General features: G+C 37.2%; 1 protein-coding gene across 4 annotated transcripts in view; it reads left to right on the top strand.

Annotated features, from left to right (window-relative positions):
* The window catches only part of LOC124723158 (palmitoyltransferase ZDHHC2), a 279,047-nt gene that overhangs the window by 225,599 nt on the left and 26,616 nt on the right, over positions 1 to 26,832 (top strand). The window contains exons 8-9 of one of the 4 annotated variants that reach the window (XM_047248351.1): positions 8,039 to 8,119; positions 19,918 to 20,149. The exons of 1 other annotated variant lie outside the window; for it this stretch is intronic. In XM_047248351.1, coding sequence (XP_047104307.1) covers positions 8,039 to 8,119; positions 19,918 to 20,050 — 214 coding nt within the window. In that variant the 3' untranslated portion in view covers positions 20,051 to 20,149. Of the gene's footprint in view, positions 1 to 8,038; positions 8,120 to 19,917; positions 20,150 to 26,832 lie in introns of those variants that run through there. 2 more of the 4 variants (XM_047248350.1, XM_047248353.1) reach the window with 2 other exon arrangements.

The following is a 26,832-nucleotide window of genomic DNA, read 5'->3' as shown; positions in this document are numbered from 1 at the left end:
TTAATAAGTTAAAGGCATCATAACTTGTCACCAATAACAGTATTGCACAAGAATTCTCACTGAGTGAGCTGATGATGTTTTTCTGTTGCTTCGAATTGGAGCAAGCAGCACTCCTACTCCCAACTTCTGAACCTTACCTGTTAAATGTATATGTCGAATGATTTTTAAATGGTCACAATTCACTACATATTTCTATTATGGAGACTTCCTGAATGCGGAAAATCATTCATGCCAGAATGCTCTTTCTTGAAAACAAGAATATCCCTTCCTGATGCATGTCTCAAATGTTAGACTATTTTTCATTTGCAACTCTTATTTTACAAATCTTGAACAATGTTCTTAAGTTTCAAGCATGCAATATTGAATATTTAGGTGCAAGATAAATATCAGAACTGAAAATAAGAAAATGACAGTTGATAATGCGCTCGTAGCACTGTGCTGTTTTCACCTGGTCGGACGGCACCTGGCATTAGGCTGCGGGTGGCATATGGCCAGTAGCTACCCGAGCCCGGTAAGACTGTTGGAGCTGTTTGTGATGATGTCAGAACTCTGCATGTGCTGCAATGACATGCATACATTTATGGTGATAATTTGAAAACAACTTCAACATTTCGTCAAATGAAAGTAATGCAAGTTCCTGGACTGGGGCTAACTAGAACAACTGGTAGGTCCAAGGAGAATTCCAAAAAAGCACCAAATCCTGACATATGTTTGCTTCAATGACACCAAAAGCAAGAAGTGTTGCCAAAGCTGCTTCTCGTGAGGCTCCCAGTCTTCAGTTGCATCATTGTAAGGAGGAAAGAATGGTGGTTATGCTGACAGCATGGAAGACTGCATGGGTAGTGTGGCTGACAAATTTGTGATAGCAACTGTAAGAGCTTGTTGCTGCTCAAGGAGAGATTGGAGCACTGCCACTGTGGACACAAGAACTGAAGGAACAACCAAATAGACTGAGCCCACAGAAGTGCAAATCAGACTCATTGCCAGTTATATCGTACTGTAAGAGACAAACAACAGCATGGTCACAATGAATCAAAATTAATTATTCTTCCACATACAAACAAACAACAATTGAGAATGTAGACACAAACATAGAAGAAATAATCCAAGTACTGATACATGCAGTTGCTGACAGTAAGTATGAACACAGTATGGGAGCGAGTGCCTGCTGCACTGCGCATATAAAGAGGAGGGCTCTGGTAGATGGCATGCCAAATAATGTGCTGTGTGCACAAGGCATGGCCCACAGCAGGTGGCCTCTGGTGGCCAGGCCATGCAGATGCCATTGGTGGAATAATCAAAGTGTAGCATGCCAGTGGCCTGGTGCCACAGTGCAAATCCAAGTATTATGTACAGCGTTATAGCAGTTACGAGCTACATATTCAAACTGAAGAAATTGCAGATAGGTAGGAAATGGGACCTGGTTAAATTTAAAGAACCAGAGGACATTGAGTTTGAAAGGTACCATTAGCCAACAATTAATAGAAATGGGAACAAAATACAATATGAGACAAATGGGTAGCTCTGAGAGATGAAATAGTAAAATGAAGGCAACTAACGATCAAATAGGCAGAAATACAAAACCAAATAGATATCCATGGACATTGCATGAGATATTGAATGTAATTGACAAAAGGAGAGAATATAAAAATGCGGCAGATGAAGTAGCCAAATTTGAATACAGACATCTGAAAAATTTGAATGAAATTTTCACTCTAAAGTGGAGTGTGTGCTGATATGAAACTTCCTGGCAGATTAAAACTGTGTCCCGGACCAAGACTTGAACTTGGAACCTTTGCCTTTCGTGGGCAAGTCCTCTACCATTACCTCAGATGGTAGAGCACTTGCCCGCAAAAGGCAAAGGTCCCGAGTTCGAATCTCGGTCCGGCACACAGTTTTAATCTGCCAGGAAGTTTCATCTAAAAATTTAGATTGACAGGAAGTGCACAGTAGCAAAGCAGTAATGGCTGGATGATAAATGCAAGGCTGTAGAAGAATGCCAGTCTAGGAGAATGATACATACTGGTTATAGGAAAATTAGAGAAACCTTTGGAGTAAAGCAACTGTGTGAATATCAATAGCTCAGATGGCAAGCCTGTACTAAGCAAAGAAGGGAAAGGTGGAAGGATTATATAAAAGGTCTGTATAAGGGAAACAGTGGAGACTATGTTAAGATGAGGTGGAAGATACAATACTGCAAGAATAATTTGACAGTGCACAGAAAGACCTAAGTTGAAACAAGTCCCCTGGATGGCATCCCCTCAATTACTGGGAACTCTAGGAGGGCCAGGCATGAAAAAATTATTCCACATGATGTGCAAGATAATGAGACAGTGGAAGTACCATTAAACCTAAAGAAGAATGTAATAATGCCTAATCCAAAGTAGGCAGATGCTGACTGTTTGAACATTACTGAGCCATTTAATTAATAAGCCATAGGTGCAGAATACTGGCATTAATTATTTACAGAAGAATGGAATAACTGGTAGAAGCTGACCTCAGGGAAGGTCAGTTTGGTTTCCTGATGAATGTAGAAACATGTGAGGCAATAGTGACCCTACAACATATCTTAAAAAATAGACTAAAGAAAGGCAAACCTACATTTATAACATTCATAGACTTAGTAAAACAGTTTGACAATGTTGAAAGGAGTACACCCTTTGGAATCTGGCAGTAGGATGGATAAAATACAAGGAGCAAAATATTATCTACAGATTGTGCAAAAACCATACTGCAGTTGCAAGAGATGAAGGACATGAAAGAGAAGCAGTGGTCGAAAAAGGAGTGAGATGGGGTTGTACCTTCTGCCCAGTGCTATTGAGTGTGGACACTGAGCGAGCAATAAATGAAGCAAAGGAGAAATTTGGAAAAGGAATTAGAATTTAGGGAAAAGAAATGGAAACTTTAAGGTTTGCATCAAATTGAGGAGAAAAGAAATGTATGGTATAATCTGACTAAAAGAAATGATTGATTAATATGACACATACTGAGGCATCAGGGAATCATCAGTTTGGTAACGGATAGAACTGTCAGGAAAAAATTCTGGAGGGAGACCAAGGCTTGATTATAGTATTCGGGTTCAAATGGGTGTAAGCTGCAGTATTTGTGCAGAGATGAAGAGGCTCGCTTAGGAGAGACTATAGCGGAGATTTGCATCAAACCAGTGTTTAGACTGAAGACCACCCCCACCACCACCACCACCACCACCACCACCACCACCACCACCGCCAACAACAACAACAAAAACAAAAACAAAAACAAAAACAACAAAACCTAACCTAACATGACCTTTCACTGTTAACAAAAGGGGAAAAATTAGTGATCACAATACCATTGTAGTTGCAATGGTTACTAAATGCAGAGAGAGTTTTCTGTTTCCTGGCACTGATGAGCAAACACCAACAAGAGTTGGAATATTTATCTTAAATAGAACATATGTAGACAAGTTACACTCAGAGTTCAAATTCCTTGTCCATGTTCTTCAGAAGTAACATTCATGAAATATTGGGAAAACAATTCATTGCACTGTTGATAGAAAAAAAGATTGCAGGATACCAACAAGCAAATGTTACCAGTAATTTGTGGACATATACATTACAGCTAGAAAGTCTAGTGTAAAGTAATTTACCAATCGAAAAGCTTTTATAAAATCATACAAGATTCAGACCAGCATGAAAGTAGGTGGTAGTACAGGGAAGTTGAAATCCTAAAGTAATCATTAGTGGTGGAAGATCGTAGTAACATTCCATACTCTGAACACTGAACAAACTCTGACGATTGGCAGAAGTGACAAACTCCAGTGTTGAAAAATAATTAAGACTGTTGAAACCAACTAATATGCCAAATCCTATCAGTGTCTACAGTAAGTACACAATGCAATCAGCTCCACCTTACTCTAAATTTCTTGTGAATATCTCACGTAGCTAAAAATAGAGCCTAATCTTGTTTATAAGTGGGGTAAAAGAATGTATACCCACAATAATAGATCAATATAATAAATTTCTGTCATAGGAGTCTAGAACATATTCTGAACTGTACCATAAAGAATTATTTAGGCATAAAAGCTTTTAATTAAAATTCTGCATCAATTGAAATTTCACCTCTGTAAAATGCAACTTATCATCCCCTCCCCCTCCCCAACCCTCCCTTTCACATCCCCCACATTTTATCTTGCAAATGATGGAAATATGCCAACAGAAATATTACATATTCCTAGACTTCTGAAAGAAATTTGACACTGTATCTTTTACTGACTGATATCAAAATTAGCATTATTGATCTGCCACTTGACTATGTCATAATAATTAATATCTAGTGGCATGAAGAATCCTCAAAGCATGTAGAGGAGCTGCAAAGTATATTGCATACACGACACTTCTGAAAAATTTTTGGGTATTACTCCAATGTTGAGGTACTCACCAGTTTACATTAACGTAGAAATTATCAAAGAAACTGTTGATAAGTCTGCTAGATATGTGGCCACTTGATTAAACCCAAATGGAAGTGTTACAGAAATGCTCAGAAAGCTGACATGGACTTAAGAAGTAAAATTACAGAGCTCTTAAAAGATGTTTAAAGCTGCAACATCTGAAACAGACTGCAAAACAATTCTGCAGCCTTCATCTCTAATCTCTTGGGAATAGTATAGTAAGAAGATAAAATAGATGAGGGTGCATATGGAGCTACACTCATATTTCCTTCACACCATTTACAGCCTGCACAGAAAAGGTAGTGATGGTGTGAAGTACACTTTACAGTTATTTAGAGAAGTTATTTAGATGAAGAAAATGGTGTGATGTAAATTACATGAACAAAAAATTAATGTTAGAGCTGATTTTGCTAAATTTTCTGTTAACCATGTTAATCCAAAGAAGCAGTTTCATCCAAAGAGGCAGCTTTAATGGGGTGAGGAGCCCAACACATGTGTTATTGACAATTGGAAAATTTTAATGTCAGTCAACAAGTCTACTTTCACAACTGATTTGTGGGTTAGTGATGACTGAAATGGAGGTTGGGTAGCTGTTGTTGTACTTTCCACTCATGACCTATACCCATTTCCACAAATTTACAGGCAGTATTGTCCCCCAAGACCATAGACCAAAGAAGTTTCATACACACTATTAATCGACTCCCTGTAGTCTCTACTCTTCTTTTTGGGAACTTGGATATGAACAATGCATTTTGTGCTCTCAGTACACCTTCCCAATAGGTAGGGTAGTCATGAGTTTCTCTATTTCAGAAGGGCCGAGTGAAATAGTGCGATGTTTAAGACACTAAACTCACTTTCAGGAATAATGGGCTTCACATACCCATGTGGACATCCATTTGAAGGTTTTCTACAGTTCCTGTAAATTGGTCAAGGCAAATGCTGGAATTGTTCCTATCAAAAAGGTATACCAGTAGCCTTGTGCGTAGACTCCTAAGTACTTGTCTGTGATGAAACATTAAGCAGTAATCTATCTACTTTTAATTCAGTAGATGTTAACAGATAGAGCAGTCCATATAAGAAAGATAAAGAAGTAAGCATCCAGAATATGGTGAAACATGTCAGCAGGATCTAAGCTATTGAAGTAGTCATCCCATAATACTTAGAAAAGCCCATGAAGCAACATGTTACTCAGTAGAATGAAATGTCTGTCTGCAGTTGTATGAGAAGAGAGACTGGGACTGATTGTGACTGTTGCAGTATTTTAAGGTGCAAGGATTGACTTACAAATAGTCACAGAGACTAAAAGGCAGTTATTTTAAGAGTTCCTCAACTCAATAATTTTTTAAGCAGTTTTAAAGAAGTATGTGGAGTATTTCTGGCAAATGTAGTGGCCCACTTATAACTAAACTTTGAGATGTAGGTGAGTCATAAGGTGAAACCTTCTTCACCATTACTGTCACAACACTCCAGCACTCATTCTCCCTTCACCATCGAGCTGCTATAGGCAGTATTGGTTGTGGCAGTGATATTGATAGAAACAGTGTAAATGTGTTCTTCTGTATGTAAACAGTATTTAGCATTGTATGAGGCACAAGATATTGCACCAGCTTCTGACTGAATAAGATGGTGTTATGGTGGAGCATCCTAATAATGGATTTCAAGTGATCCTGCTAAACTTTTTAATGCAGTTTTCTGGACATGCGGTAGTGTCAAATCTTGGAAGTAAATGACTTCGCTTCTGCTATTAAAATTAAAAAAATAAGTTGTGCATGAACTAGTAGCTATAGCTGCAACACTAATTAAACATATATGTAAAACCACAGAGCACATTATTAGTTGAGAATTTAGTGTTTCAATTCTATGTATATGTGTACTTGTCAATACTAGATTAGAGATTCCCTCATCACTGTATAATTAGTTCCTCCCTAAATTTGTATCACAAAGAAATCATGCTGACTATTCAGGTTTTCTTTTTGGCCCATGTCTTGTTTCGTCTCCTTAATATGACAAAGTCGGGGATCTCTCAATACCAGAAGCAGTAAATAGTGAAAAGTTTGTTGCTACAGACCAAAAGTGAGACATAGAAGCTTGATTCATTTTAGTACATTTCTTACACAATACTATTTTTTCTCACTAATGTTTTTAGCTGTTGTGGGCTTGCTCTGGCAATTACTTGTTCATTCCCATGCCTTTGGCACTCTTTTATCTTTATTCAGGAAAATCTCCTTCCCTACATGATTATGTTAAGGTTGTTCTTACTCTTTAGTTACTTGAAACACAGTACCCTTTGTCCAATTAACTGCTATCATAGAAAATGATGTGATGAGCATTGCAGAGTCTTTGATGGTACAAAAAATTATTTTCATAGTTATGTAGTACAATGGACCAAACATGATCAGGCCAAGGTAAAAAAAAAAAGAGAGGGGATAGCTCAAAATGCAGATGGAAGAGTGGACAAAAATAATTTTTAAATTCATTGTTTTTAATTCTGAGAAAGAGCACCATCTTCTGTAAATATGTTGCAATGGAACCAAATTCAAAAATATCACAGGAAGAATTAATTTCAAGTATTAAAACGTTATGCTTTATTAGTTTACCAGCATGGAAAGTTACAGCAAAAGGACATAATTAGCCAAAAATACACCATTGACACAAATGTGCATAAAATCCCAAACTGCTGAAATTATATCATTGTTAAATGAGTTTCCTTTTCCCCATAGCTTTAGGAAAAAGAATTCAGAATAGTAACAGAATGTTTAGCAGAAGTGTGTGTTTTAAAGGCAAAACCAAACTGTAACCAATCATAAATTACTCTCACTATCAGTCTATTACAATTGTATTTATTTTCATCACTTTGCAGTGTCTCATTTGTTTTCTATTTTGCCTCTTTCTGTTTATGTTTAATGCTTACATAATCTTATTCTGTTAGGAAACCTACAAACATTCTAATTCCAGTCTGACCTTCATATTCTGTCTCTGACAACTCCACCAAATGCACTACTTGACTTTTACATCCAGGTTCCTCACAGGCACCCATAGATCTTGGGTACTGGGTTATTAAGAATCAAAGTCCATTCCATTTAGCTTCCACAATTAATGTGTGTTGGTCACCAGCTCAACATGTGTGCAATTGTATCGTCTTCATGCGTGTTATCCTACCAATCAAGACAATCATCTGACAAATATAATTTTCAGTTCATTTATTGTCAGTATTTCATCACTGTTATTGTTCGTGCTTACAGTTTTAAGTTAGTTTGCTTTTATATATATAATTGTTTGTGTGTGTGTGTGTGTGTGTGTGTGTGTGTGTGTGTGGAGTGGCTTGAACTGCCTGAATTAATGGCTTCTCTTTGTGACACATTGTTTTACAGTATTCATCATTATTGAGTCATGTACTTATTGTAGTGCTTAGTAGTGGCATCGGTGGGATACTTGGGCACTTCGTATACCAGAATTTGCTGCTCTCTGGTGAGAAAAGAATTTTATTGTGCCAAGGGCTGTGTTATTAGATGTCACAATGATTGTGATGTTTCTTTCATACACTTAATAGGACCACTGAAAGTGTTTCTTGGACAGATATTTAGAGATAAGGTGGTGCTTCTGTTTTAGTCTGGGCGATGGTGTGGTTTTTCCAGTCCGGGCTCAGCACCAACCCAGCTCATACAACTCGATGGGCAGTACACAGACCAGGTCAGAAACATATGCTTTGTAAACAGCTTTAGCATGTTTCCCTGTGTACTCCAAGTCCTATGGTATGTCACCTTCAGTTTCATGTGTCACTAATATAGCATCGGTAGTGCCAGTGCCAGTGCCAGTACTGCCTGTAGACAAGATGCAATTGTGCTGAATGATCCTAATACTGCGTTTGTGCTTCAGGGAGGACTCATTTGAGAGTACCATATTATCATCATACTCCATATGGTTTGACATTTTTTGTTGTCAAATGATTCATAGACTTTGTGGATGGGTTTAATGAACCAGCAGAGGTTTTGTACACAACTACTGTGAAAGATAATATTAGAGTGTCACTTTTAAGTTACAGTTTATGCAAGGAAGTAGTTACCTAATACTGCATAATTATTTATGCCTGCAATACAATGAAGCAAACTACAAACTTAATGTGATAGATGTCTATTTTAACTGCATCAGTGTGAAATGCAAATGTATATGATGCATGTTTTTCTCTTGGCATTAATATCTCTGCTGCTTGTTGTTGTATAATGATGACATTTTGAGACACAAAAGCATTGAGCATGTTGTGACCAAAAGAAGCAAGTGTAGAAGCAGTTAATCCATACCGTACATCATGCATGTTGAATACAGTTTTCATTTCAAAAAGCATTAAAATATGATGCAACTGTTACTAGCTTAACATTTAGTTATCTTTAAATTTGTGTAGAATTTTGTAATTTTTTTCTAATAACAAAGTCAACTGCTTTATATGTTAGTGTATTTCTGTATCTTTCAAAATTTGGTGCAGAGCCATAAAGTACACAAAAATTAAAATTATTGCCAGTGATATTCAGTTTCTTCTTATTATCTTGATATAATCTTCTTGTATAGTGAGCTCTATTCATTCTGCAGATTTGCATGACTCTTTCAAACAAACCACTCCAAACTGCAGTTTTCTTCATGTCTATAAAGAATCATACAAGAACACATTAATATGAGCAGATGCTCCAAAATGGTACAGTTTTGTAAGTTCAATCATTGGAAACATTGTAGTGATACTAGGAGCACCTATCTTATGTCAGTTCACCAAAGGGAACATGTCAGTATTTTAGATGATATTGTGAAAACACTTTGATGGAAAACAGAATCTGCTGAAATACTGTAATAGTATCACATCACAATATGGTAGCTTGCTCAAGAACCATGTAAAGAAAAATGTGCTTGTCTCAAAAAAATTATATTCTCCATTACAAATCCAAACACTTGATGCACTATTAAAGAAATATGCACAAAGTAAATTATACTTCTATTTACTGGGTATATAAACTATAATGTTTCCCACTATAACATAGTCTATTCATGACCATATCTGAATTGTCTTTCATGTCTTTCTTCAACCTAGTCTACCAGGTGTACCGGTATGAAATGAGCGTTTTTGTGAAAATGAAAAACTAATTTGGAATTGAAAAGTAAAAACATTTTATTCGAAGTACTGACCATTGCTTTCTATACATTTTGACCACCTTTCTGGCAATTTGTGGACACCACGCAAATATAAATGTTCGTCTTTTGAAGCAAACCAGTCAGACACCCAATTTTCGACTTTTTCGTAGGAATCTAGGTGTTCCTCAGCCAATGCATGTCCCATTGATGAAAACAAATGGTAGTTGGAAGGGGCCAAGTCTGGTGAATACAGCGGGTGGGGTAGCAGCTCCCAGCCAAGTGTTTTGATTGTATCCTGAACCAGTTTTGCTTTGTGTGCAGGTGCATTGTCGTGTAAAAAAAATTACTTTGCCATGTCTTCTGGCCCATTCTGGTCTTTTTTCGATCAATGCATAGTTCAGATTGATCATTCGTTGTCTGTAGCGATTAGTATTCACAGTTTCACTGGGTTTTAGAAGCTCATGAAACACCACATTTTCTGATCCCACCAAACACAGAGCATTGTCTTCTTGCCGGATCGATATGGTTTTGCACACGATGTTGATGGTTGTCACAGATTAACCCACGATTTTTCCCATTTAGGATTCTTAAAATAAATCAATTTTTCATCGCCATTAGCATTTCGATGCAAAATTTATTTCCTTTCATGTCTTTGAAGAAAAATTTGACAAATAATTTTTCGGTTTTCTGTCTGTCTTTCATTCAATTCATGTGGCACCCATTTTCCACACTTGTGGATCTTTACCATAGCTTTCAAACGGTCAGAAATTGTTTGTTGTGCAACATTTAGCATTGCTGTCATTTGCTTCTGCCTCAAAGTATCATCTTCATCCAATATTGCTTGCAATTCGGCGTCTTCGAACTTTTTTGGTGGTCTTCCACGTTCATTTCTTACATCAAAATCATTATTTCTGAACCTTTGAAACCATCTTTTGCATGTTGCTTCTGATAGAACATGATCACCATATGCCTCGACAAGCATTGGATGTGACTCTGCACCACATTTTTTCAAATGAAAACAAAAACTTAATGCTTTCCGCAAATCATCACTTTCTGTTGAAAATTCGACATTCTTAACATGATGAAAACATATGATGTTGTTTGTTCCATGACTTGATGTATACTAAATATCTTTGACAGATGTCATACCAACAAAAAATAAATAAATAAATAAAAAATAAAATAAAATAAAATAAAATAAAAAAATTAAGGCTCGTTCACAACAAATGTTCCGTATCGACAGATTTGTATCCTAATGCTCAGTTCATACCGGTACACATGGTACTTGTAGATCTACATCTAAACTCCACAAGCCACGTTCCAGTATATGGTGGAGTGTAGTTCTTGTACCAGTGTCATTTGCCCCCCCCCCCCCCCCCCTTCCATGTTACAGTTACACATAGTGTGTGGGAAGAAATACTGTCAATACCCTGTATGAGCTCAAATTCCTCTTAATTTCACATTCATAGTCTTTTCATGGGATATATATATATAGGGAGAAGCAATATGTTGGTTTACTATTCGGAGACCAGATTCCCTTGGAATTTTAACTCTGAATCACACCATGATGAATCAGTATCAGAATTTGCTGCTGCCGGAGGTGGGTGAACATTTTGTGAATTTCATGCTTTATAAATGAACCCATGATAAGATGTACTTTTCTTCTTGAAAATTCCTGTACTCCCTCTACCAGTTGTTCCTGGTAAGAAACCTAGAGTGAGGAACAATACTTGGATATATGTTGAAGGAAGATTTCTATAAGATACCTCATCTTTGGGTGGACTATTTTTCCCGAGGATTCTTCCAATGAATATCAGTCCAGCATCTGCCTTTCCTACAATTAGTTTTATATGGTCCTTCTGCATTAAATAGCACTATACAAATAGTCCCAGACGTTTAATAGAAGTTGTTTTTCCAGTAACTGTTTAGTAATTGTGTAATCAAACAATAACTGGTCTTTCTGCCTAATTATGTGTGATATTTCACATTTGTTTGTGTTAGGGCCAGCTGCCAAAACCTGCACAAAGTATTGATCATCAGAAAGTCTTCCTGAGCTTTTCTGCAGTTTTATGCCATTGTGACTTTTCTGTATACATCAGCATATCCACAAACAGCCGTATGGCATTCCCGACGATATGTACTATGCTATTTATATGTGCTGTGAACAGTTATGGTCCTACAAATGTGCTCTTCAGGTATGCCTGAAGCTAGTTTTATATCTGAAGATTTCTGTACATTAAAAATTAACTGCTGTAAACTATTCAGTACAACCATGGAGCTGGTCTTATATTCTGTACACTTTTATTTTGTTCACTTCATCTTTGTAAAATCAGGTCCATTTCCTTTCGTCTAAGAGTGATTTTAGTTCATTTTATATCTCGCAGTCACGCATTTTGATATCTGTGATTTTGATGTTCACAAACTGCCTACTGGCTTCTGTCTCAGGTTCTTCAGCCGACATTCATCTAATGATTTTTCTGACGTTTTGCCAGCACGAGTGGCTGGTATTGTCAAAGCTTCACCCTCCATTGCCGGTGGTGAACTGGAGCCAAGCTCGCGGGCGCAGACTATATGTATCTGGCGCGCCAACGTACGAGGGCTTCTCCGCGGTCATTTCCGGTGTGGTTCTCCTCTTGCTACCTGCGACAGTCGTTTGCTGCAGTACGGGGAGCCAGGATCCGTTGACCTTAAGGCTTTCCTCTTTCTTGTTCAAACTGTTCGCGTGTTTTTGTATTTCCACAGCTTCTCTGAACAAGCGCGTGTGATAGTGTTTCTCTACAGCCAGAACTTCCGTGTCGGGAATTTTATTACGTGGTCGGTCTCATTCAGTGCGTGCTCTGCCACGGCCGATTTCTCCACCTGCCCCAACCTGCAATGTCGCTTGTGCTCTTTGATCCTGGTGTTAATGGATCGTCCAGTCATTGCGACATAAACTTTTCCGCATGTGCATGGTATACGGTATATTCCCGACATTACAAGTGGGTCTCTTTTCTCCTTCGCCGATCTAAGACACTCTTTGATCTTCCTTGTCGGTTTGAAAATCGTCTTTACGCCATGTTTGCGCAATATACGGCAGATTCTGTCCGTCACTCTGGGAATGTAGGGCAGAAAGGCCGTACCCGACATTTCTTTTTCTGGTTCCTTACTTCGCCGAGTGTTTGGCTCTGTTACACTTCTAATATAATTTGTAGAGTACCCATTGCTCCTCAGGACAGTTTACAGGTATTGCATTTCTCGTTTGAGGTGTTGCGGCTCACGTATTCGTCCTGCTCTCGTTACGAGCGTACTAATCATGCCTCTTTTCTGGCTCGGGTGGTGGTTTGACAGTTTGTGCAGGTATCGGTCCGTGTGTGTCGGTTTTCGATACACAATGCGTCCAAGGTTTTCGCTGTACCTTGTGACCAACACATCTAGAAATGGCAGGTTCTTGTCCTTTTCTGCTTCCATGGTAAATGCTATGTTGTCATGGAGGCTGTTCAGGTGTCTTAGGAAGTCACCGAGCTGTTCTTCACCGTGGCTCCACACCACGAAAGTATCATCGACGTACCTGTACCACACCTTAGGTTTGCAAGTCGCCAAGTTCAGTGCCTGTGCTTTGAATTGTTCCACGAAGAAGTTGGCCACCACTGGACTGAGAGGACTACCCATGGCGACGCCTTCCAGCTGTTCGTAGAAATCGCCATTCTACATGAAATAGCTCGTGGTGAGACATGCATGGAAGAGCTTTCTGATGACTTGTGGGAAAATGGAACCGATGTGCTCCAGAGCGTCACTGAGTGGCACTTTCGTAAATAACGAAACAACATCAAAGCTGACCAGGATGTCGTTTGGTGCAAGTTTCAGTTCCTTCAGCTTCTCAATTAAATGTCCTGAGTCCTTAATGTATGTGTCAGTCTTCCCCACGTGTGGCTGGAGCAGAGAGGCCAAGTGTTTTGCCAGTTTATATGACGGTGATCCAGGAGCGCTAACGATCGGTCTCAGCTTCCCCCCCCCCCCCCCCCCCCTCCGTACCATAATTTTGTTTCTTATACCTGGACTTTTACTGTGTATTGTACAGGATGGATCACTTAAACCTTTGAGCAGTTTTATTTCGTGAACATTGAAAGATGTTGAGACACGGTTTTGGTAAGTGATCACAGGTAGAGGGGCATATAATTTTGTTGTGTGGGTAATAATCTTAATTATTGTATGAATCAAGATAGCAAAGCAAGAATAATAATTTTAAATGGAACAACATAATTTTAAATGGGATTTGAAAAGATAAGTTCAGTGAAATAACGGTTGTAAATGTTAATGTTAAAACTTTTCGCTGAAGTATCCAAGAAATGTGCATTGAGTATTGTGATGTAAACACTGCCAAGTAGGGCTCTCACCTGAGTCTACATTGTAATATGCAGCAAGAAGATGGACCTATGTTATTAATAGTCACATTCATTTCTAACAAAATGACCTATTTCAGCTAGCATCAGTCATCCTCAGATCATAAAGTGCGTGGCATGGCTTGATCCCACTACAGCGGTGATCACATTGTGTCAGTCAGTTTGAATAACAATTTGGTTTCTCCAGTGGTGGAATTGTACCACGTCCTGCACTTTGTGATCTGAGGCTGTCTAACACTAGCCGAAACCAGCCATTTCATTATAAATAAATGTGATCGTGTGAGATAATTAAATTATTTTCAAAACAATAACTCACTGTGGTCCCCTGCTCAACAGAAATATTGTTCTTTCCTATATATATATATATATATATATATATATATATATTACCACTTGGTCATACATTATATAACAAAGATACAAGGTCACGTATGATTGCCGTAAATGGAGCAGCTTTATATATTATATATTGTATATTCATGTTTAAGTAACAACTTTTGTGGAAACAAGTTAAGTCAAAAGGCTTGATACAATGATGGAGCCAGACATGGAAGCCCTACTGGGTGGTGGTTACACTGCAATAGCTGATTCTGGCTGCCTTGCCATTCACATTTTTTGATATTTTTGTGAAAACTTTCGGCACCAACATTAACCCAAGTGTTATATCACAGAACTTGTCTTTTTAAGAACTTTTGAATGTTGTAAAGTTCATTGTTTAAAAAGCATTACTTGCCTCAGTATGTCACTTGATATAGAGTTAATACAATAACATGTACAACAGAATCACATGACCATCTGCTTACTAAAATTTGTGAAAAACCTCTTTCCAATATCTCATACCACCAACAAAGTAAAAGGAGTGCAAATTTTAGATTCTTCACTCTGAATATCACTAGTATTCAACATACATCAGATAATTTAAAGGACTGGTTCATAAGTCATGGTACATGAATTACATCTTTCAGAACAGATGTAGCAAGGAAAAATATATATGTAAGGTGATTCCATGGATGATATAAACTTTCAGGGATAATGGAAAAGGGTGATAGTATCAATTTGAGGTAATGAACCCTTGTCTGGAAACAGCAGAGTTGCAAATTATAAGCAAAATGTTTCTGGTACCTCTGATAGTGGAGCTCTTTTCTCTTTGCTTTCTGTATTTTAGTAGGAGATAGTATGGACAGAAACAAAAGCAAAAATTGTCAAGTAAACATTGGGCTCTAAAATGCATACCTTAGGAGTTATTAGCACTTTTTCAGTAGAGGAGATGTGTTTCACAGTAATTTTGTTCCATACTACCACCTCTCAAGATATGGAAAGCGAAGAAGAGGAGGTTGACTGTCAGTGGTATCCAAATGATCTTTGCTTGTAACTTTTGACTTGGTCATTTCCCAGCCAGGGGGCCTTGCCCCAAATTGATACATGTACCCTTCTTCATCAGCCATGAAAGATTTTATCAGTCATTGCGCTAACCAGCACTGTCACCAAATTAGATTGTAGTTGTAAGAGAAAATTGCAGTGAATGACCAAGAACTACATAAACAACAAATATTGTTTTATTGTGGACAAAATGGACACAAGTGTTTCATACATCTGGCATCGTGTAAAATATAATCCCAAATCCCCCATACTTTTTTGCCAGTGGTGATGCAATGTGTGTTTTCGAAGTCCACTTTTGTGCCTGTTTTAGTTGGTGGGACACTCCATCTGCACACGTCATCAGAATCAGAATACTGTCACAACGGAAGTATCCTTATGCACAACTGAGAGTGGTGACAGAGTGGTGAAGACACTTGACTTGTATTAGGGAGGGCTGGAGTTCAAATCCTTGCCCAGGCATCCAGACTGCAGTTTTCTGGGTTTTCCTAAATCAGATATCAGGATGATTCATAAAAGGATGTGACCAGATTCCTTTCACGTCCTTCCCTGGTCTGAGCTTGTGCTCCACCTCTAATGACCCCAGTCATTGACAGAATGTTGAAGTTTCATGTTACTTCCTTTCTTCATTATGCATAGATAATGCAGTCACACTTCTAGTACATGTGCATCATTGTTCAGTAGCACCCTCTAACATCACCTCTGGTGTCCACTCTGAGTCTGGTAAAGTTAGTCTATGTAGCCACATTTGAAGATGTCAATTCAATCTGCTTCAGCCTGATATGAGACAACACTCACATTCGGTGTCTATACTGTTAATGTGTATGACAGAACAGTCATTTCAGGCTCGAAAACTGCAAATCTTACATATGATAGCAATTTGACTTACATTCAGTTTGAAACACGATGAGCTTATAGTTTCATGTGCATGTTCTATTAACTACACACCAGTGTTCATAGGTAGCCTCTTTTAGTGGCATTTAGTAGTTTACGACACACATTTTCAAGTGTATTTGCTGCATGTACTATATTTTCATCTGTATGGAAGACATGATGCCATTCCAACTTGTGAAACAGTCTCTGTACATTGGCTGCAGCATTTCAGGGATATGTAAGTGGCATTTTAAGAAGCTTGTTAGAAATGTTAACATGCTCTTGAAGAACTTAGATGCCAGTCTGTTATCATTAATCCCCTAAAATCCTGGGTCATGAGGTCGTATTGTGAGCCTTAAGGACAATGAAATTACTGTATTGTATTAGTTTATTGTGTTGTAATTGAAGGTACAGGAAAGAGCCACATCAAAGAAACTTTTTGAAATTTTGATAGCAAGAATTGAAATCCAACATTTGGAATGTAAGTAAGGCTTACCAAGTTGTCTATTTGTACAAGGACATACACACAGTTGTGATAAATTCCATACAGTGCATATGTCTTAGACTCTTATAAATACATTTATTGTATGTTAAGTCTCATATAGCACTTTACTGTGCTAAAATAAAAACTTTTCATGCATATAACTATTTGTAGGGCTATCATCCAAGGGCTTCACAGGCACATATATTGTCCTTTATATTATATCATTACTCTCATTCCATATTGTGACTTAATAACCTGGATGAAAAGCTTAAGACGACATTGTTATTAATGTAGGTACACCATGATCATTATTCGCCTTGTGATTTTGTTGCCCATCATACACACTGTGTCTCGTGTTTAACAGCTGACAAAGTGTGTAGTTGTCTATTAGTCATGTCATTTGGATCCTTTTTAATTTTAATCATTTCCCTTAGTTTGCATTTCAGTATCTTTCTCTTCCTGTAATATGGACATCTTGACATTCAACATCTTTCCCAGTCATTCTGATTGTTTAGCTGTAGCTAGTTTTCTGTAGTGTTTTAGTCTCAGATAACACTTCTGCTCCACCACGCAGGTGCTAATAATCTCATACTTTTACCTTTGTAGACATCCCAATACATGATGCCCGCCTTGTAAATCCATACTGGCGAGAGTGAATCACGGCTCTTTTATTGATCTTGCTAGACTACTGATTTTGCAGCTGCAGTGAAAGATTGCTAATTCTCAGCTGATCGCTATCACACAACACTAGGATCCCTTTATTTATTTATTTATTTATTGTTCAGGTAACTCAATATATACCAGATGTAGCCTCTTCAAGTTATTAAATACATTTTAAGAGGTGTTTTTGTGCATCTCTGTCCAGTGCTGTCTTCTGCCAGTTGAGTTCTTTGTCCCAGCGATCAGGTGGTCTCCCTAGTGGTCTTCGTTTTTCTCTGGGACTCCACTCTAAAACTGATTTTGTCCATCTTCCATCCTTCATTTGTGCAATATGTTCTTCCCATGTTGTTCTCATCTAAATTATTATTTACCATTTTGATGTCGTTGTAGCAACTGCACCACATTTTGTACAACTCAATGTCAGGTTTGACACAATACCTTTATGAAGATGCTGATTCTCACCCAAAGATACGGCACCACCACATATTCTGCACACAGTATTTTTGTAAATGAAATCACAGAGCATGCTAAGGTTCACCATAATATTTCCAAACGAATGTTCATCTCCACAATCTGACTGGGAGGAAATGCCTTGAAGACACTGCAGTTTCTTTCTTGATGTGCTGATTTTCTTTATGTCTAACATTCTTGGGTCCTTGACCCACTAACCTCATTTATCTTTACGTATTTAATTCCTCTTAATTTTAATTTAGGTAAGAATTTCTTTATTTGCAACATTTTTATGAAAACACGCAGAACCAAAGGAAATACAAATCAACACGTACTTCACTCACAACAAACTTCACTAAGTACAACCATTAACGTTTGAAAACAACAAACACAATCAGAAAAACGAGTATCGATCATAGATACAAGGTAGGAAACATTGAAGTGATAAAACAATAGAAGCATGAAATAATATACAAGGAGTAAAAAAATGCTGTGCATTATCTCTGCATGGCGCAAAAAGGAAGACATGGCATTTAAATGCCAGATTGCACGGAGTGTCAGGAAAACCATCGTCTCACATGAAAAAATTGTTGTATTTATATAAAACAAAAACTGTTTCATGCAGGAAAGACCAGGCACTTCAGATATGCTAAAATCTAAAAATCATATTTTTGAAGCCCACTTGCCCTCTGTCTCCCCTTAACTACAGCACTTTGCATTTTAATTTATCCAAACTCATAGATGTAAAAACTCTTGACACTGGTGAAAAATAGTATAACTTATTGTTCCTGTTTACAAAATAACATTATTTTGCAGAAAATCATATGTTCTTGCCAAATTAACAATCTGCAGTTCATTCATCTTGTAGCACAAAACTGAACTAAATGTCAACAAATACGTGAAACTCAATCAAAAGTATGCAAAGTTTCAATTATCTTTATGTAAAAATATCATCAGCAGCCTCTGATTTTGTAAATAAAACAACAGGAATGGAAATATAAAGCTGTAATGTGTGTTTACGTGTTTCTGTTGAAGTTGCCCAACTTGGACAACTCAATGGCAGTATAGTAAAACTAATTGTTTTACTAGTGTCATTTTCCCAATATGCTACAGGAGTCATTCACAGAATTGAAGTATAAAACGTGTAACTGTGAGTTAATTTCAGGTTCACTTTTATGAAGCTCATCACTTTTGGGGGAGGATTGGGTAAAGAAAATTTTGTCAGCAATAGATTTTGTAGGTAGTGATGACCAACTCTTGCCCATTTTCAAATCAGGTGTCATATATGAAAGACAAAATGGCTTTCCCTTTTCTCAAGCCAACATAACAAAGTAAGTCCAGCTAATGCATGACTTACCTCATTGAGAGTAAGATAAGTGGCTTCCTGGACCACCCCAATATTGTATATTGTAAACTGAGAATATTATGTTTAAAATGACACCCGTGAACTGTGTACTTCCTGTCAACATATAATGCAGTATAAAAGATTTAAGTTTGTCTAGAAATTAAAAAATCTCTTTCAACATTACGTCATGAGAAGCTTCATGAGTAGTCTGCTCCAGATCAGTGTATGCACATGAATATATGTATTGTCATGTCATCATTATTACTGTAGAAATTCTTCAAAATATTTTCAATGTTTCTAAGTTATTATCTATACAGTTGTGTCATGTATGAGGCTTAAAAAGAAAGATAGGTGATAGGGACTGTAAGAAAAATGGAATTGTCAAGTTATCCCTCTTTAGACACCTGCTAAAAAAAGGCACAATTTGTGGTTAAATTGCTTTGTCTTATACTGTTCACATGCTTAGATTGGATATTCATTTATTATTCAATATAACCTTAGAACACCTCAAAAAAACAACACACAATCATCTTGTGTGGCTTTTTTTATGCTTTGCTGCTTAGTGACTGAGATTCAGGTACATAGGCCTCCACTCATGAACAAAGTTAAATTTAGAATGCGCTGATATGCTGTGAAATTCATTTACCACCTGCAAATTAGTGTCCCCCAGTATTGTGTTAGTACTCTAGTAATCAGTTTCCACCCCACTAATAAATTATAACGAAGGTCATGACACTATTTTTAATTGATTATTATATTCATCCAAACACAGTTGTAGGCATTTATGGAAACCTTTTCCTCACAGGGACACACAGGATGGAACAGCATGTCAAGAAGGTTCAGCATTTTCAGACTCTCAAACAAGCAATAGAGGGGATTACCATGATCCTCATCACCACCATCCAAAACAGCCTCTGTGTGATCATACAGCAAATTGACATGCATTCTTTTCAGCATTTGATTAAGAAACTTTGTACCACATAACAAAAGTGCCAAAGGGAAAATGCAGGCAAGATAAAAATAAACTTTAAAACATATTTTGAATATTTTTTGAGATCGTCTGTTAAGTTCACAACAGCAGTTCATTATATCTTCTGCTGGACCATATTTGCATGATTGTGCTGCACTTTATTATGGTGTGTGTGTGTGTGTGTGTGTGTGTGTGTGTGTGTGTGTGTGCATGCACACATGTTCAGCTGTACACTTTTCACAACCTACGAAGCACTGTTACCTGTCATTGTTGAACATTAAGACCCAATAGTACCATGTAAATTTTAACTGAATTTAATCTCAACAGCAGTACATGTTGTCTTGCCATGGCGTTTGTGCAGAAATGCTGCAGAATACTTCAGCTACTCATATGTCCTAAATCCTTATTTTATGAAATATATTTGCAATCCATAAAAAGAGGTGTGTGGGGGAGGCTGGGGGTGCGCGCAAATGTGAGATACAATTCAGTTGTGTGTGCTGTGAGCAACTTCCTGAATGAATGTGTTGTATGACTGTTGTATGCTACTGTGCCTTTTTGGTATATTATAAATTTGTCTTCAGTTCTTCTGCTAACTTTTTCTGTTAAACGCAGTTAAAATCTTATTTGCCAGTTTGATACCTCTCCGTTTTTACAGAGTAGTATATCATGTTAGATCTCATATTTAATGAATAAAATATTTGACTTTTATTTTTGTATCGTATTATTTTTGTAATAAAAATCCAATGTTTTGTAAACTTATAAGGCAAGCTCAGATTAACAAAAATTGTTACAGAGCTTAACATATAAGAGATGTACAAAGTCAATCATACCCAGAATTGAGACTTAAAATATGAAATATGTCCTAAAAGTTCTCTGTCTGACAAAGACTGTTCAATGCCCATATTAAAATGAGATTTCTCCAAATTAAGCATCTGTATCAGCTTCAACCTATCATTTGATTTTAATCCTTGATCTTGCAGCTATATATTGTGATTTGGTAACAAAATGTAATATGTGGATAATCTGGCAAATGTAGAAGTGAAAGTTGTGCAGTTCAGTAGGAACTATTTGACATATATTCTCATGATGAAAGAAAACTTACTTGTTTGTGTGATTGATTAGTCTAAATAGTATCCTTCTGTTTACACAGAAGTTATAACTTCCCAGTGATGCTTTTGCCATCATGAAGATAGTCTTTGAGCTCTACAATGTGAGAATATTGGAAAATGGCAGTTATGACTTTTGCAAAAAATAGATCATTGTTGCTTTTTTCAACTGCTTCCTTATCTCTGGCCTGTGATAATGAATCCATGTTTCATCTGCTATTATGAAATAATTGAGAAACTGGCTGAAATTAAATAAATCCAGACATTTTTAGTGCTGTTCATTTGCATGCAAGTTTTTGGTCAGTAGTTAACAAACATGGAATCTCTTGAGCAGAAAGGTTTTTTATGCCCAAAACTTGCGATAGAATAGGGTAATCACAGTGTTTCAATATCCATTCAGTGTCAGTGAGCTTGTGTATCTTCAGCTGTTGATGACTGACTGCTGCATTGTGAATTTCTGCAACAGTCTTGGTGGTCATGCAGGTTTCTGAATGTCCCATGTGCCCGTTATTCGGCAGTGAGCACATAACCTCACTTACAGACTGTAACTCATTTCTTAACCTTAGCAAATAAAGGGAAATAATCCTTTAATTACAAGTCTATGTCCTCTTCTTTTAATATTTAGTGGGGTTAAATCTCTTAAAATTAAGTACTTTATCACAGCTCATAATTCAATGTTATCCATTTCACAAGAAAGCCTCTTTGTTTCTGAGTAACTATTGCAATATACATCAGTTTGAACCTGCTCACTGTATTCACTTCCCTTGTGCAGTGTTTACCCCCCCCCCCCCCCTGCCCCCTTTCACCACCTCCCTCCTCTTCCCAACATTACCAGACTGATTGTTCCTTGACACCTCAGGACATGAACTATCAACCAATAGCTTCCTTTAGTCAAGTTGTACCATACATTTAACTTTTTCCTGAATTTGATTCAGTACCTCCTCAATAGTTATTTGACATACCTATCTAATCTTGCATCATTGTTCTGTAGCACCATATTTGAGAAACTGCTATTCTCTTCTTGTCTGAACTGCTTATTGTCCAGGTTTCACTTCCATATGTGGCTGCACTTCAGACCAGTGGTAGTAAACCTGGTCTCTACCGCCCACTAGTGGGCGTTCCAGCTTTCATGGTGGATGCTAGGCAGCAGGAGTTTTAAAAACGTTTTCATTAGATTATCAAAAAATTTTGATGTAAATTATTTTGTAAGTAATTATTATTACATGCTTTAACTTGCTATCAACTCGGCTTCATAAATTTTATGAAGTAAAGTTACTTCCTTGCTTTACAAATCACGTTAATCTGGAACCGGTGGGCGGTTAGAAAATTTTACTGCTAACACTGATACAAAAGTGGGCAGTATGTAAAAAAGGTTGACTACCCCTGCTCTAGCAAATACCTTCAAAAAATACAACCTGACACTTAAATTTATATTAGATGTTAATAAATTCCTCGTTTACAGAAATACTTTTCCCTCTGTTGCCAGTCTGTATGTTATATTGTCTCTAATTTGGCTGTCATCAGTTATTTTTCTGCCCAAATCACAAAACTCATCTACTACTTCTAATGTCTCATTTCCTAACTTAATTCCTCAGTATCACCTAATTCAAGACGCTTGCAATACCAAGTCCTGTGCCATCTCTGACAGAATTACAGTGTCATTAGAAAACCTCAAAGTTTTTGTTTCTTCTCTCTAAACTTTAATTCTCTCTCCAATTTTCTCCTTGCCTTCCTTTGTCACTTGCTCAGTGTATAGACCGATGCTACCTTCAGAGTTCTAAAGTGTGTGTTGTCAATATAGGTTTGCCGTTCCTTAACATATCTTCTAAAATAAGTCATAGGGTCAGTATATCCCTGCAAGTTCATACATTTCTCTGGAACACAAATTTATCTTCACAGAGGTTAGCTTCGACCTTTTCCATTCTTCTGTAAATAACTGATGTCAATAGTTTGCAACCATGACTCATCAAGCTGATAGTATTCACACCAGACAGTACCTACCTTCTTTAGAGTGTGAATTATTACTTTCTTCATGTAGTATAATGGTATTTTTGTCTACCTCATATGTCTTGCACATGATGTGAAATGGTTTTGTCATGGCTGGTATCTAATCAAGGGGCTTCATTTCCACGTAGATGTTTCAGTGCTTTGTCAAATTCTTCTCACAGAATCATATCACACATCAAATCTTCATTTATTTCCTCTTTATTTTCTATGGCATTCCCTTCATGTTAATTTCCCTTGTATTGTCCTTACTGTATTTTTCTTCTAACTTTCTCATCTTTCCTTTCTTTGCTTAATACTAGCTTTACATAGGCTCTTCTGTGTAATGTGCTGTCTCATTCTGAACTGTCAACAAATATTCGTTTATTCATACAACTAGAGATAAACTGATGCATCAGAAAAATGGATCAGTAGTTATTAAAAGTAATTTTTTTACAGTATTTAGACACTAGACATACATACACACACCAAAATCATATGATGTCAGTACAGTCATAGTAGCATTTTCAGTGTACCACTTTTCTGAATGGTTGTTAGAGATTGACTTATCTAATTTTCACCATACCTCAGCTGAATCCATTCTGCTTCTGCAGGTTGTACTGATACACTGAAGTATTTGTTTAACTTATTACCCTTATGTTCACAGTTGTCACGTTAGGCATAGAGCAATGTGAGCACAACATAAAGAAAAAGGTTAAGTGGAGTCAGAACTTGTGTTATTATTATGTATCCACATGGTTATTTATGAAGTTTTGCTGCAATAAAGTTTATTACCACCATTTACATCTTCTGAAATTTCAAATATTATCAAAGAAAATCTGAAAATGTAAATGCCAGGTTTACAGAGTAGAGAGCCTTCAGTGTACCAGCAGCACTGCGTAATAATATTTATTAGCAAATCCAGTTCAGTCACCCCTCTGCTCAGCCCTGTGACTGTACCTTTCATTACACCACTTCAGTAACTGCTGATTTGGATGTTTCTGCTCAGTGATAGTGCACACCATCAGTTGAGTATCAGATATTCATAATGGTAACATTCCATCTGTAATACCACCTGATGAAATCATTTGCTTTAAAGCATCTAATTTTAGAGTTCAGAATGTTCAAAACAATTCTTGCAGCTGACAGATATTATCGGAAGTATATGAAGTGAATATGATGACTCTCTTAACATGCAAATTTATAACAATGGTAAATAGGAAATAGTGTAAACTTATGCATATAATTGGAAAAATAGTCTGAAATGTTCCAAGGGAAAGTCTTGGATATCAATGTTGTATTGGAGTTCTGAATATTGAATACATTTAGACCATAGTATTTAATATACATGCATAGTTACAGTATTCATCCCATGGAACATGACCTTTTTTTTAGATTTTAAATGATGCGCTAACACTATACTCAGCAATAATAGGAGAAAAGTGAGCATGTGAAAGTGGTGAACCTCATTTAAACATTGAAATGAGCTAGGTTACAACATGAGCATAGATGCACTTCGATGAATTAATGAAAAAGTGTGGTACATTTTTATAGGATGAATGTGTATTTTTTAAAGACGTTGATGAGTGAAATATTGTAGATACTCTTAACTGAAACAATCAGACCATTCTAAGTCGTATTGTTGCTTGGTGTGGCAACAAAAATCTGAATGTTTATTTTTGTGAATAAATTTTTGAGTCAGTGTTTCCAGTTATGTAATCATAAGTCTGCTTCGATTTTGTTGATTGTAAGTTGTGATACTGAAAGCTATTGAAATTAATTGTTATTGTATTCATTGTAGACTGAATAAAAGAGTGAAACTTTTTTCCCAATAACAGAAATCCAAAAACGTCAAGCTGCCTATGATTTGTTTACCTTTTCTTTCAATTTATACCTCTCATTCTGTACAACTGGCTTCTGGTGTTGGTCATTTTCAATGATAGTTGTAAGGGTACCTTATATTTGCAACCATGATGGTCATGGAGCTTGATTATCATTGGAAAAAGTTACCTGCTCACATTGATGATGGGAAAACAGGAATTGATTTGTACTTGTGAAGGATACTAATATCTATCATTAGAAAAGTCAAAATTATTTGAATAATGTTGCTAATAACATTACACATATTGTGCAATAATTTATGCATTCACTATCTTATGATTCCCATTTAAATACATCGATGATCTGTAACATTATGACCACCTGCATAACAACATGTTGGTTCACCATTGGAACACAATACAACAGTTATTCTGTTTGATAAGGATTCGACAAGCCCTCAATAGCTTTCTGGAGGTTTGTGGCACCAGGTGGTTATGCACAGGCCATGCAGTTCCCATAAATTATGGCCTGGTGGTTTGTGGATACAGAACTGGCACCCAGTGGCATCCCAAGTGTGTTCCATTGGATTGATATTTGGCAAATTGGTGGCTGAGACATAAATGTGAATTTGCTATCATGTTTGTCAAACCACTGTAGCAGAATTGTGGCCTTGTGACACTGACAGTTATCCTGACAGAAGATGCTACTGCCCACAGGGAAGGCATAAAGCTTAACGGGCTGCAGATGGTCTGCAATAATTTTCATGTAGTCCACACCTATCATAGTGTGGTGGATTACTCCAATAGGTCCAATGGAAGCCAAGGTGAATGTTCTGCATAGCATAATATTGCCCCCACTGGCCTATATCTATGCCGGAGTGCATGTTTCGTGCTGCCATTCACCTAGATGGTGGCATATCAGGCCATGACTATCGGCCTGATTTAACAAGAAATGTGATTCATTTGACCAGCTGACATATTTCCATTGATCCACGGTCCAATCTTTATGATCCCATACGGTGTTGTTGGGTCAGCATAGGAAAACAAAGAGGTCATCTGTTTCAACAATGTACACTGAGCAGCATGTTCCAAAACAGTTGCACTTACAATAATGCTCTACTTTCTCGTCAGGTCTGCCACAGGTCAGTGTGTATCATGCTTTACAGAGCAGGCAAGCCTCTGACCTCCACATTCTGTGATCAGATGTGGACATCTAATACCTCGTTGCCTACTGTGGTTTCACCAGTCTTCAACCACTTTCCACAGATGCTCATGACAGTAGCCCATGGCCAGTTGACCAGCTTTGCCTGTCCGAGATGCTTGTTCCCCGGCACTGGACCATAACCATCTGTCCTTAGTCAAACTCACTGTTTTCAGAGGATAACGCTATTTGTTGCCTGTAGTGTCACTAAAATGATTTCTCCATACGTCTCTGCTCTGCTCATATACTTTCCTTACCGTATCATGTGCCCGCAATTTCACAGTGACCAGTGGTTATAATGTTTTGGCTCATCAGTGTATAAAAGTAGTACCATATGTTTGCTGACATTATTATAACAATGTCTGTATGGATTAAGAGTAGTTTTATACCAGATAAGTTATTAACCAAATGACAGATTGCCTGTTGTTTGTTAATTTTATATCAAAGTTATGTGGAGTAAGTTAATTTTCTGGCTATTTAATGAGCCCGTACATGATTTGTTTGTTTGTTTGGCTCCATGTTGGCCATTTGCAGACTATTAAATAGCAAATTGTATCAAATTTTACAAATGCGAACATACCGTTATTACTCTTTGTCGTTGCTTGTGGTACTAATGATACAGGACATAACAACAAAGTAA

The sequence above is a fragment of the Schistocerca piceifrons genome, chromosome X, assembly GCF_021461385.2.
Source record: "Schistocerca piceifrons isolate TAMUIC-IGC-003096 chromosome X, iqSchPice1.1, whole genome shotgun sequence".
Classification (NCBI taxonomy): domain Eukaryota; kingdom Metazoa; phylum Arthropoda; class Insecta; order Orthoptera; family Acrididae; genus Schistocerca; species Schistocerca piceifrons.
Note: the sequence above shows the minus strand (reverse complement) of the source record. Positions and strands in the feature narration are given on the sequence as shown.